This window comes from Triplophysa dalaica, chromosome 1, assembly GCF_015846415.1.
Source record: "Triplophysa dalaica isolate WHDGS20190420 chromosome 1, ASM1584641v1, whole genome shotgun sequence".
Lineage (NCBI taxonomy): Eukaryota > Metazoa > Chordata > Actinopteri > Cypriniformes > Nemacheilidae > Triplophysa > Triplophysa dalaica.
Genome location: NC_079542.1, coordinates 9,054,429 through 9,068,603, shown reverse-complemented (window position 1 = coordinate 9,068,603; position 14,175 = coordinate 9,054,429). Strand labels below are relative to the sequence as shown.

General features: G+C 38.2%; 1 protein-coding gene across 2 annotated transcripts in view; it reads left to right on the top strand.

The window, feature by feature from the left end:
• The window catches only part of lrch4 (leucine-rich repeats and calponin homology (CH) domain containing 4), a 39,121-nt gene extending 25,917 nt beyond the window's left edge, over positions 1-13,204 (top strand). The window contains exons 4-18 of one of the 2 annotated variants that reach the window (XM_056747068.1): positions 98-203; positions 646-892; positions 1,022-1,118; positions 1,251-1,359; positions 1,453-1,544; positions 1,679-1,737; positions 4,393-4,530; positions 5,549-5,626; positions 5,909-5,963; positions 6,047-6,110; positions 7,284-7,379; positions 7,462-7,559; positions 7,668-7,805; positions 7,896-7,973; positions 12,667-13,204. In XM_056747068.1, the coding sequence (XP_056603046.1) occupies positions 98-203; positions 646-892; positions 1,022-1,118; positions 1,251-1,359; positions 1,453-1,544; positions 1,679-1,737; positions 4,393-4,530; positions 5,549-5,626; positions 5,909-5,963; positions 6,047-6,110; positions 7,284-7,379; positions 7,462-7,559; positions 7,668-7,805; positions 7,896-7,973; positions 12,667-12,834 (1,623 nt within the window). In that variant the 3' untranslated portion in view covers positions 12,835-13,204. Of the gene's footprint in view, positions 1-97; positions 204-645; positions 893-1,021; positions 1,119-1,250; positions 1,360-1,452; positions 1,545-1,678; positions 1,738-4,392; positions 4,531-5,548; positions 5,627-5,908; positions 5,964-6,046; positions 6,111-7,283; positions 7,380-7,461; positions 7,560-7,667; positions 7,806-7,895; positions 7,974-8,460; positions 10,657-12,666 lie in introns of those variants that run through there. The other variant, XM_056747061.1, reaches the window with a different exon arrangement.
• Positions 13,205-14,175: the final 971 nt, after the last annotated feature.

Here is a 14,175-nt window from a genome sequence, read left to right as displayed (position 1 = left end):
TAGTTCATATGAATGTGGCATATTTTCACACAACATAATTAGGTTCCTCATTTATTTGTTTCTTTTGTGTTCTGTTCTGTTTCTCCGTTGGCCTCAGGATGTGAGTTGTAATGAGCTGCAGTCTTTGCCCGCTGAACTCGGCCAGTTAGAATGTTTAAGGGATTTAAATCTGAGAAGAAACCAACTAACCACTCTCCCTGAAGGTCTGTATCCCAAACAAACTCCTTGTAACATAAATGAAAGATTAATTAAAGGGACAAAACCCCCAACATAAAAATTCTGTTTTCATTTACTTACCCTCTAATTGTTCCAAATCTGTGTAAATTGTTCAGATGAACATAGAGAAAGATATTTGGAAGAATGGTTGTTACCAAACAGTACTTTTGCAGTAAAATTGCTTTATACATTTCTTGTTTCTGTTGAACGCAAAAGAAGATATTTTGAAGAATGTAAGAAAGTTCTGAACAGTTCTGGTAGTCAATGGGGGCAAAGAACTGTTTGGTTACAAGTAAATGATGACAGAATTTTTGGGTAAACTGTCCCTTTAAATGCTAAATTGTTTTTGCATTAGGTTTGTACATAACACAGCGTAATTACATATTGGATATTATTTACTCACTCCAATTGCCTTTTCTTCCACCTCAGAGTTGTCCGAGTTGCCGCTTGTTCGTTTGGATGTCTCATGCAACCGCATATCACAGGTGCCTGTATGTTACCGCCATCTACGCCACCTCCAGGCCATCATCCTTGAAAACAACCCCCTCCAGATGCCACCCGCCCAGATCTGCTCCAAGGGAAAGTTTCACATCTTCAAATATCTAAACATGGAGGCCTGCAAAAGGACTCAGGACCAGTTTGAAAAAGCTCTCCGGCCCACCGCCTTCAACAGCTGGTGAGAAAGAATGCCTGGGTCAGATCGTCAAGGACAAAGAGTCTTAGGGTGTTGAAAATCTGTAATCGCTCAGTTCATAGAAAACTCTACTCATGTTTCTGTTTGTGTGCTTGTGTGTGGTCTCTCCAGTCTTTTGGATCAGGATCTCTACCCGTGTCAGTACGGCGGCCTGGACTCTGGGTTTAACAGTGTGGACAGTGGGAGCAAAAGATGGTCTGGAAATGAGGTATAAGGAGAGCTGGGTATCTGTCAAATACTGAACCGTTTCGAAGCTTTCTAAAAGCTTATCAAGAATGGGATGATTTAAGCGGCTGTTTTTGTGTGTCTGTGTTTCCTCATGTTGACGTTCATGCTCCAGTCTGCCGATGATTTCTCAGACCGGTCGTTGCGTTTGACAGAGATTTCCCGTGAACACACAAATTTTCAAGAGGAGGAGGAGAGAGATACGTTACTAAACACACCCAAAGGTAAAAATGCATACAGGGCATCATAATTACCAAACTTGGTTTTCTATTGTTAAATGCTTTTAAATGTTATCTTTGGTTTATCTCGCTGTTTAGTGAATGGAGACGTGGAGCAAGTGGATTTCATAGACAACAGCATTACAGAAGAAGAGGAAGAACGGGGTCTCCCGGTGTCCGAGAACCCTCAGGTCAGCAAGACTAACTGCGCTCACATCAGCAAATCTTTTAAAGTTGAAAGCGTTTATATTGTATATTGTATACTGTATCTTTGCTTATAATGATATTTAGCACAATTAAATGATGTTCGCTTATTTCATGACAGGAAAAAAGCGAAAGTCCCAGTAGCAGCTCATCCCAGAGCCCTGAATCTACATGCACCAGGTGAGTTAATTCTTGATTAAAATACATAATGCATTTTAGACAGCCGGGAATAGTGTTCATTCAGGTCCTGTATGGTATAGCCTGCTCATTTAGTTATGATGGATTTTGTTTTCAATGCACAGTTTTTTTAAACAATTTGTCAGGATACCTAATTTTGGCAAATAAGTGATACTTTTTAACTGAGAAATTCTTCGCATAGGATCCAGTTTTATTTGTTGCATTTTAACACAGTCATTCACATGCTGACCCTTAAAGGGATAGGTCACCCAAAAAATGAAATTTCATTCATTATTTATTGACCATCATGTCACCCCAGACCTGTATGAGTTTTTCTGCGGAATACAGAGGGAGATATTTGGAAGAAGGTTGGAAAACAAAATTGCCCCCCCTCCATTGACTTCCATTTTAAAGACACAAAACCACTAAAGGGGTTCTCAAAATATGTTCCACAGAAGAAAGAGTCATATACAGACTTTGGTTGACACATGACAGAATACATTTTTTTTTACCTTTAAGATAATCATCATCTCTCTCTTTAAGATTGGATGTATAGCCTAGACGTAGACTGAATAGCATATTAGTTGACTGACAGTGAAGCTTTTAGACCTTTATATACTGACACTGATTTGCTTTTTATTATCTGGATCAAATATTTAACAATCTGTCAGACAGAAGGAATAGTTTCATTCCAAGGCAATGAGGGAACTTTTGGCTGACATTGTTTCTACATAGATCAGATCTAAGCATTAAGAAAAAAGCATCATCAATCATGCATCACATAACACAATCGGGTATGTTGACTGATAATTATACAACCACACTGAAATTTATAGTGAAATTCAGACACAAGCACATAATGTCACACATAATGTACATAATGAATTCAAAGCAGAGCGTACACAACAAATAGAGAGAGAAATAAAGAAGTCAGTAGCTCAGAATTTGAATGTATTTGAATACATCTGGTGATGCTGTTGACAGAGAGATAGTCTTTTGTGTTGATATGTAACATGTACATGTCTCATTGGTGTAGATTAAAGATGGGATAACACACGCAGTTTCTGCCAATCTCATATTAATCTTGAGTACCTATGCAGTAGTATTGGATACTTCGTAACTTTGAAGATCATTTAGTTTGCTCAAATTGATCGAAGAGAGATAGAGCTGTACGAATATATCCGGGAAAAGATTGGCTGCTGGAGGCAGGCAGGGGAGACGGAACATCGGCACGAGCACACAATACATCATTGCATTATCCCTTCGTGTTGTCTACATTATGGACGTATGCACCAATTGCCAACAAAACACAGAGATATGACTTAGTTTGACTTACTGCGTGCAGTTCATGCACCGCATGTTTTAGCACTGGGTCCTCACCATCTATCAGTTTCAACAATCTCTAAATCAAGCGTTATATCCTCCGTTTATATAACAACCGTCACTGAAATTCCGTGAAACAAACGAACACACCTTAACTTCTCTCACTATCACAAGAGTAACAAGCTGCAACTGCAGGCCCACAGCGCAGCCAATCTTGACACAGCACAGGCAATCTGGAAAGGCGGGTCTTCCTATCGCTCGTCGGTTGGCGCGTGGGCGGGCTATTTCTTTCACCTTGCTGCGGAAGTGCTTTCCAGGAGATTGGAAAATAAAATCAATAGGATCCCTATTGGGAAACAGGGATCCAGACTAAAAAAATCTTTTCCAAAACAAGTTGGAGTGCAGGGGGAGAGTATGAAGCACAGAAATACTACGTCATACAGTACGTCCAGCTCGTTTTTGAAGAAGTTGACCATGTTAAGAATGTGAAGCCAGCACAGTTCAATTGTGTAGAAGTCAGAATGCATGACATAGAATGATTTCCCGGCTTTGCTAAATGTCCAGTTGAATCCAGAGAAAATGGAGGGCACATAAACAAAAAATTGCTACATTTCTGTTTTACATGTCAACAAGCTAACCTACATGACATATTGCAAAATGCTAACAATAGTTTGACAGTTTTGGAGTATATTATAATATCACCATATGCTGTTGGTTTTCAACAAATGTGTTACGAGTATAAATGTATTGCAGTTATTGAGTGTAGAACGTTTTTAGCAATCGTTACATGTTTATTGTTCATCTTTATTTCAGACAAATATAAAAATGTTGCTGAAGCTTAATGTATACGTTTTGTCCTAGAGATTAGAAAATATTGGCTTGATTGAAATATTGATTACATCTAAAGTACACAGTCTTGTTTAGTTGAGATTTACATGTTCATGTCAAACAGTCTTTTAATTAACTGATGTTGGACATCCCGTCCCACCGCTTTGGTTGTTCGAGGTCACTGTGTGAACGACTGCTGGAAAAGTCAACAGAATGAAACATGCCAGCTTCCTCCCACAATACAGATCAGTGTTGTAGAATCACTGTACTGTCTGAATCAAAGTTACTCAGTAAACTCATCTGCCTGGAGCTTTACCAAAAGACCTGGTTTTTCACACATAACATCTGTCTTGCTTTCATAGGCATTCCATGTCTTTTGAATACAATGTGTTGGTGCCTTTAACTTTACTTTTGACGTTTGAGACATCTTCGCATACACTTCCAATAGGAGAAAATTGATTCAAGAGTAGAATAGCTAAATGTCTCTTTGCCCCTCTCTTGTGTCAGGATATTTGTGGTGGGAGATGATTCAGATGCTGGTTCTCCATCCAGCCCCACTCTGGAGGAGAAGAGGAGGCCTGGAAACCTGCTCATCTGGCAGGAGAGAGAGAGAGCGCAGCAGCAGCAGAGAGACAGAGCCAGCATGTGAGTTTGGAGGGGGATGATGGGATTGAATTAATTAAGGAACTGGGGACTCGAGTGAATGGGTGAGATAGCATCTTTGTGGGATACATAACAAAACAAATTAAATTCTCCGGTCCCATTTGTTTAGGCATGGGTAATGAACTCCATGCAGATTTTCTTTTTTAATTTATAAACACTTGCACTTTTTTTTCATCCCAGAAGCCATTTTTGTACTCCGATATGTGTAAAAATAGGCTTTAGAATTTGTTTCATGCTGCATTTGTATCGTTTAAATACATTTACTTAAGTAACTTGAGGAAACTGTGTTTAGTGTTAAAGAGTAGGTGAAGAGTGACAGAACTTAGTCACCATGAAACGGAAGTTGCGATTGACTTATTTTCCGTATCTTGATGTACATCTGAGTGAAACGGCTTGTGAAATTTGAAAAAAATGTAGGGCGGGACTTTATTTTGCTCTTCCCCTTTTGATTGGCTTGTTGTAAGTTTGGACTGGGCTAAAAAGGAGAGGGCTAAAGATACCTGCCACTGGACAGTCAGTATAGTCCTGCGTCTTTTTTGTTGAGAGGAGCTTAATGTTTTTGATTAAAGATTACAGGTGCGAATGAAATAATGCACAGATAAATCATTTATATTAACTACTACAACACTGTGAAAAACACTTAGAAATGTCCTGTTTGATTTCACGGTGACTTTAAGCAAACTTAATCAAAGACCAAAATCTATTTTTAAAATCACTTAATGCCTTTAAAGTACATAAAATGGCCTCAATGCTGACAGCTTTCATCAAAAGCTTGTGGTTTTTAAACCAATATAACCAGCCGTCATGCTATGACTTCATTAGTGTCCGAAAGCTCATTTAAAGTCTTGCTTTGCAAAGTGAGATACAGCCATATGAAAAGCACAGCCAGAGGAAGAGCATAGAGGGCTATCCCAGGATGACTCTATATAAGAACAAAGAGTGATTTTTGTTTCTCCTGCATTAGGAAGTTATTGACTAATAGGCGTTTGATGTCTTTCAGTTTGCAGAAGATGACTGTAAAAACAGGAAGTAACTTGGCGACGACAACCAAGCACGGAGGAACAGGAAGCATTTCTGGGTAAGAGTGACACGAATGGTCTTCGTAGGCTTTTTGTTTTGTTGTGGTAATCTCAGTCTCTTTAGCAAGAAAAAGCTAAATCTAATTTCGAGAATCAAATTATTAATGGCGTAAATGAAGTCAAATCTAACAACCATTAAAAGTCAGTTATTTTATTAATGCACTTATTGTCTGAAGTGTTTTAATCTTGATTTTTTTTGTGTTATAGTTTGTAAAATTTCAACTCTATTTGGATGGTGTTGTTTTTAGAGCATTTTATTGTTGATCTCTGTCTCTCTCTAGTGGTGACAGCTCAGATAGCAGCTCTCCTCCCAATGGCTTGAAACAGAGGAGTGTTGTGAGTCCATTCTTCATATCCATCTGTGATGTGCTACACTATTTTAAACAATACTATTTCAAGTATCTTGTGTTTTTCCTCAGAGTGTAGATCAGCATTCTCCCACCTCTCATGCAGTATCTGTACAGCGCTCTGTTAGTCGGACAGGTAACGTCATATCAACATATTTCAACTTTCTGTTACATCATGGCTCAGTATCAAGGCCATTGATAATGCCGGATCCTTGACAAAAATGCTTGTCTGAGCCGTGCATTGACAATATCAGAGGTATCTTTTTTTGTCAAGATGCTTATATAACAGCTATTTAAATGACCTAATTTAGTCCTACAGCAGGGTTAACGTAGCCCTGTCTGTGGAACAAGGCCTATTTATAATCGTAACATATTAAGATAAATTCTGATTTATTAAAACATTAAAGCAAAGAAGGCTTAGCTTAAAGGGACAGTTCACCCAAAAATGAACATCCTGTAATCATTTACTCACCTTTGAGTTCCAAATCTGTATACATTGCTTTGTTCTGATGAACACAGAGAAATATATTTAAAAGAATGTTTGTAGCCACCCTAGTGGCAAAAACTATAGACTTTGAAGTGAAAGTGACTTATTTGTTAGATATGGTGATCCATCATACGTACACCCGGTGCAGTGGGCAGCTATCACTGCACTGGCTCAAGGGCAAGTGTTACCCGCCGGCCCTGAGAATCATACCGGCAACCTTGTGGTCTCGAGTGTGATTCTCTAGCCATTAGGCCACGACTGACAGTAACAATTTTGTATACACAAAATATTTTAAAATATTATATTAAATTTATAATTTACTTTTTACGTGTTAAGACAAACAATTGCAGTATTTAGTTTTCCATTGCATTCATAAATAATTGACCTGCAGATGTCACCATCGTGCAAAACACCAAATCCTTTCACAAAGCAACTTAGTTTCTATTTCTAATTATAAATAAATAATTAAAGACATTTACAATCCAAAGTCTTGTATGGCCCATCTCCTTAGAAACTGTATTTGAGAAGACCTGCATAAACTGATTTGTTTGTGAAAGTTGTTTTTTACTATGGGGGCATGTCAGGTTGTTAGAGGAAAGGCAATGTAAGGGGATTTGTAAACTCAGAGAAAAGTAATTTCCAAAGTAAAAGCAAGTTATACTTAAAATAAAAATAACCAAGACAAACGCTTTTTTATTTGGAAGAGCATGCACCGATGAATCGTTCACAATATGACAGTATTGTGTCTTAAGGAAAATGAAAATGTACGGCGAATGTTGATGTGATATTGACTTGAAGGAATTTTGTCGTGTCGTGTTCCAGATCCGTCATACGTGAAACCCTGTTCTCCCACGGGTTCTGCTGCCAAACCCAACAGCTTCTTGTTCCGCACATCCTCACGCTGCAACGTCAAAACAGGTACACACACACAATATATAATCTATAAGATCTCATATCTTGATCGGTAGTGTATGTTATAAATCTTTGCTCTTGATCTCAGGTTTAGGAAACAGTTTGGCTGATTCCGGCCGTAGTGAATCTCGCTCCACGCTTAAATCCCCACGCGAAGAAAGATTAGACGTCCTGCAACTGCGAAAGGTAAAGCGACAGTCCCCACAAGTTCTCACATGCTTCAGCCCGTTGTCTTTCACATAAATCTTAAAAACTTGGGCTCACATTTTCAATGGTGGCTTGGCTGTGTTTCAGTCTCTGGAGTCACGGCTGAAGATCACCCTGCCTGAAGATCTGGCAGAGGCATTGTCCAATGGCACGGTCCTCTGCCAGCTGGCCAATCACGTGCGTCCTCGTTCTGTGTCAATCATCCACATCCCCTCACCGGCAGTGGTGAGCTAATGCTTGACTCTAATCTCATAAAACAAAACTTATGCCGATTTGAAGAAAACTGATTTTAAATGACCATTTTTATCCATTCAGCCCAAACTGAGTGCTGCCAAGTGTCGCCTTAATGTTGAAAACTTCATTGCTGCGTGTCGTAGACTGGGAGTCCCTGAGGTAAACCTATACCTTCTTTTATTGTTAGATTTCATTTTCTTTAATAGGCTCTCGAAAGTACCACCGTATCAAGTCAACACTGAATGAAAAAGTAACAAAACAAGTATTTCCGAGTATTAACATAATTCCTTATCCACACGCTCGAAATAACAGACGGCTTCCGTCAAACGCTAAGAGCGTATCCTCACATATCATTTTACTTTTTGGTAACATTCCAACACTAATCCTTATATTATTTGTCATGTTTGTAAGTGAAAAAAGTGCCCCTATTGACTTGTTTGTGACTGCCTTATAATACTGCCTTCACATTTGTTTGCTTCAAGCTCGATTTGCTCCGTTTTGTGCTCTCTTTGTCAATTTTACCTCAAACGATCCTGCTTTCTCTGTTCAACCATGTGTCCAAACATCTTTGTTTCTTCTCTCTGCATTGCCCTTCTTCTCTTTGTACGTCTCTCCCTCTCTCTCTCTCTCTCTCTCTCTCTCTCAGATGGAGTTGTGTTTAGCGTCTGATATCCTGTGCAGTAAGCTGCTCGCCGTGCATCGCTGTGTGAAGGCGCTCCTGGCAAAAACAGGAGAGGAGGAGGTGATGGAGGACAGTAACGGCACCTCTTCCTCCGTGTCTCCTTCCTCGCCCTTCTCCACTGGCTTCCTGCTCTTCTATTCTCTCCTCATGGCTTTGCTCTATTTGTTATACTGCCAGCTTATAGCGTAGTGTGTGTGTAGGAGAGTATAATCTGTAAATGGATTTTAAAGTCCATCCTCTCTGTTTTCTGTACACAGTTACACACGGTCGAAAGCTTGCTGTCAAGAAAAAATACCCTTTAATGAATATTAGCAAAATAATCTTATCATAAATTTATATGAGCCACATAAAGCATATCAGACGAGCTCCTTACGCATAATGCAGTTCAGGTTACATACACAATACTTATGGTCCCACATAATTTAGTTTAGGCTAAGAACCAGATTTTTCTACAGCAGATATGGTTATGTATTGCTGAAAATAGTTATGCGTGTTTGCAGCCTTGATAGAAAATCCACATTTTGTACCTCAGTTTGCCAGTGGAAAGGATAATAGACTTTACTGGGAATATGCATGGTTTCCACAATATGAAGGGCTTTTCCACATGATTGCCTTAGCATCACTGTTAATAATGGGATAGACTTGTTTACCTTTTAGCAGGAAAGACTTTATAAGGTGTATTTTTATCCTTAGAGTTTTAAGCACTGGCACAAACTCTCCCCCAAACCTCTCTTCTTTGAGAACATAGGGCTTTAAAATGACTAGTGTTCGCTCTAGTCAAAGTGCCTCGCAGCGAAAAGTCAAACAGACCACTTGTAGTCTCCTGTCTGCATCTGGGAAACATGTTAACAGGGTGGTGATGGTACTTCTAAACTGTATTTTGTTGAATTCACACATGTAACGGATGATGGGCCGAGTTGTTTTTCATCTTTGTCTTGTTGACTGTGATCACCAGAGGGCAGCACTGTTACAAAACTGCCTGACACTTTTGGACGGTACTAATATGATTCAAAGCTGTGTTAACTGTTACATTTTTGTTGTTGAATGTTCGTTTTGGTCTTCTTTAAAGCAACTTAATATAATTCTTGTATACGAGCAGTTTCATATAAGTTATTGTTTTATTTATGTTTGCTTTGTGTGTTCTGCTGAATCTGCATTGGTGGAAATCTGGTCTGCCTTGAGCACATTATCAAAAATCGACTTATGACTTTTCCTGTCGGTCAGAATAATTTCCTAATACAATTAAGATCGCTTGCATGCTCGTTTTGAGCCGGAAAGATGATGGAGACTTCAATACTGGGCGTTGGCCAAGACAGACAATTGCATTTAAATATTCACATTTGCCCAACTGCCACAGCTACTGTGGGCACATTGTGGATGTGCAGACATTACCCAAAATATATATGCATCCAAAATTAACCAGTTGTGAGTTACGTTCAACAACCTTCCGTTTCCCTGTTCTAAATGTGGCCATAGTGTTTTTGTCGTTCTGTTATGTGCCATGTGTACCAGCTTTCCCAGTGCTATATGTGTGATGTTGCTTTTGTGTTCTGTGCCTACTTAATGTGATTTAGGAGCTTTGCTGACAGTTTACTAATGAGCAACCTCTCATCTGGAGAGAACGATAAGAAGGAGAGAAAGAGACAGAGACTGGGAAGAAAGGGAAGGGAATACGCTTTAACTGGTTATGTTACCACACAATTCTGAACGCTGGGATGTCTTAAACATGTTTTAAGGGGGTTTGTTTTAAGTTGATGATGTTTTGTAAGAGTGTACATTGTTGAGGCTAAAACTAATCATATTAGACATTTTTAATGGCCACTTTATTATATACTCCATATGACAGACTTCACTAATAGAGTAGATCAGTCTCATAAGTCTTTTGAAGGGAATATTTTGAAATGAGGATGCTCTTATAGTTTATGAGCGTCGAAAGGCTTTTAAAGAAGTAATTCCACCCTCTTTCTGATAAATATACTAAATGAAACGCTGACAGTTTAGTGGGCAATAGAACTTTATGAATGTTTCCGTCCACGTGTTACCTAGCAACGCAACACACAAAATGTATTTTGTAATATTTATAAAATACTGTATTTAAGAAGTTTATATTGATATAAAGATTTTTTGTCTGTAAAGAAATTATTAAAAAGGAAACACTGATTCTTGTCACGTGCTTGCTTTACCTGTGCTTTTGTTAAATGTTCATGACAAACTGTTGTTGTTCATGATTAATTCTGCTTTAGTTTTATTTTTGCCTCTCTGTTGGGGATGAAATCCTCATGTCAGCTCATCTGTGTCGCTAGTCTGTGCTTTCTACCGGAAGGTGAGTATTCATTCTTTGCGGATTGTGTGATGTACAGTATATACAGTACTATTTACATATTTTAAATATACAGCCGCGGAAAACAATTAAGAGACCATTACAAAGCACCATTTCAGTTTTTCTGAATTTACTATTTATAGGAACTGTATGTTTAGGTAATATGATCATTTTGTTGATTCTGTGAACAACTAACAATATTTCTCCTGATTTAATACTATTTGCATAAAATGAAAACTCTATAAACAGGTCAGAATAACAGAAAAGATGCTCTGTATTTTTTCACACCTCAAATACTGCAAAGAAAACAAGTTCATATTCACTTTTAAGCAGTAATATTTCAATCAATCAGGCTTGATTTTTATCAGTTTTCATGCGTCTTGTCATGCCATGTAATTTCCGCGGCTGTATGTATGTGATTCAACATGTAAATAGTTATAGAATTTTTCAAAGCAAAGTTCTGACATATGAATTTAGAAATATTGAAGATTCTGTGCTATTTCTAGATCACTAATGACATGTTAACAAATCGGTGGCATCGGGAAAAGGTCAGATTTTCTTGCTTTTAATGAAGCACATGGGATGCTCTTTGGGAGATTCTCTATTCATGGTGGGTTAGCTGTAGATCATGAGGTTCCGTGCACCCTTTGCCATTCTGTTCAGTACCTGCAATAAGCAACACTGCCATAAAATCATTTGACATCTGACTTCAAATAAAGCATTTGGAAATAAAAGCCACAGGTCAAAAGTGTCATCGCTTTGAGGGATCTCCAACGGAGATTTTTAAAATAAAATATATTCTTTTCATTACCAGATTTAAATGCACTAATGAGGATGTTAAATTGATGTGTGCTTTTAATCTGCATATACTGTAGGTGTTCTCTATTTGAGACATTGTATGAGAAGAGTTCCTCATTAAAATGTCCAAGTAAGAGAGTATGTATATTGTTTTTTAATATTTATTTATCAGCTGACAGGCAAACTTTCATTTTTGCATTACAAGATACTCTGCATGGCAAAGGTTCTTTGTTAAATATACATCATATTTTTATTTTTTCACTGCTATTAACCTGGGGTGAAATTCATATATACTGCACGTGCGCTGTATAGTCTATGCGGAAATAGCAGATGTGATCATATACAACTCGTCTATAATCTTACTGTTAGGGTTGACTGAATTTAATAATTGGAATGCATGATGGATTTTCAAGATGCTGAAGTGTTTGCTTGTTACGGTAAGCTGAACTCTGTGTACTTCACCTTTAGACGAAATGACATCCTCCCTGAAAAGTGCTATGACTGCATGGCTGCTTTGTTGAGGGACAGTTGTGCTTTGTTATGAAGTTGACAATTTAAAGGAATGATGTTGTTATTGTATGTTGTGTGCAGCATGCATGGCTTTGCCCTTTCTGTGACTGAGCTGATGTTTGCTATTGCTTCTGAGTATCTTGAGTGCCATTAAACCTTGGGTTACGCTTCGCGCTCATGCAATGCTGTCTATATGTTAGGAATATTTGATGTTTAAAGGATCCTGCGTGACCGATGCGTTCCTCTTTAAACCGTTTATCTTTGCATGCCTCATGCACATGTGGTTTCTTATGTGCAATGAAAGAGTTTTGAAATCCTGTTTACCCAAAATACACTTCACCCTGGAAACAGCATTATGTCTCATAAGTCTATGTTGCAGATGTTTAGGGTCTGAAATAAAGTATGTTCCTGGAGCAGTTTGTTTGTGCCAAGATGTTTTTTATTGCTTTTACTGCGTTTTATTGTTTAACTTCTCCTTTGGGTAAGCGAAGTTACAGTGGAGCTTATTTCTTTTTCTTTCTTCCCCCACCAAACCTCACCAGGATGCACTTTGTCCATCCCAGCTGATTCTGGAGGAAGAGGGACTCACTCGCATCGCTCAGACCATTCAGACCCTGTTGGAGATACCTTCATCTGGTGTCCGTCGCTCGTCCCGTCAGGAGCCCTCAGGGTTGCCCTGTCAATCCACGACTCAAGACGGCACCTCGTAGTTCACTCCAAAAAAATACTTGTTTTAACCCATGGTTGAGTAAATATGGACGAAACCAACCGTTGATTTAAATTAGTCTAGAAAATATCCATATTGTACCCAACCATAGGTTTAATCCACCTAGAGTGTATTATCTTCAGCACATTTCACATAGCGATGTAGTTTTTTTATCAAATGTCAGAAAAAATTCTCTATCATATATTATTACCAAAAACAGAAATGGTATTTTATAGTTACTTCCAGTAACAAATGTACAGAGGCTTTTATGTAAATTACACAATTTCTTCCGGAAATCGTGCGCATCTATGGCCGTTGAAGCATAACACACAAATGAAATGAAGCACAATAAAGTTACTTGAGTTTGAAACATGTTTATTTGACGTTACCTTAATGAGTGTCGATGCTGAGGTAGTTGGTAGTTCCTGTGTAATCATTCTGTTGGTGCTTCTTCATAATTGGAAATTAATTATGTTTGTAATCTCGTCTTTATTACAATGCAAATTTAATTGGTTTTTCGCAGGTAATTACTCTTGCAGAGCAGCAAAGGCGACAATGTGTGGATACGCCGTAATCCTGTGATAAGCTTGCGACGGCTCATGGGCTTTGATTATGACATTTTGGTGGTGCACATTTGGAGTGTTGGACAAACACCGTTGCTCTGTATTGCTCATCGCACCTTTATTTAGCAAAACACACATTACACAACACTGCTCTGATCCCAGGACATATTCATTATTAAATATAAAGTAATTTGTTAGAATGAATTAACCTTTTTTTACTAAAGGATAGTTTTGGGATTTTCAAAAACAAGAACATTTCCATAGGGACAAGAGTTGAGAACACATTTGTGTGACCCAGTGAACAAAGTCATTTTGTGATTTACTGTTAAAAATCATCCTTCATAATGTAAAAAACTTTATGTGGAACATTAATTGATGTCTTTTATATTAACTAAGTAAAGACATGACAAACATTGAAATAATAGTGAATTTCAAACTTTGATGCTCATTATCTCCGTATATATTTTTAAAAGGCTAAACTAAAGATCAATTCACAGCACTTTAGTTGGATGGGGTCTGGTGGTGTCACTGGTTTGAGTCACTGTGTTTTTTTATAATTGTTTTATGACTTTTATTTTGATGTTCAAATGTTTTCCTGATATGTTTGGAGTTTCAGTGAGTGCAAACTTGTTGGGCCAGAAAAGCAAAAACAAGCACTCTCAACAGTACCTTCACCATCTACCTGACCTCACACCGGCATGCACTGGGATGTTTGTTAAAAGTAAAAATTGCTTGTTGGTGCATTAAGTGAACGTCATATTGCATTTATAAGGCACAGTATG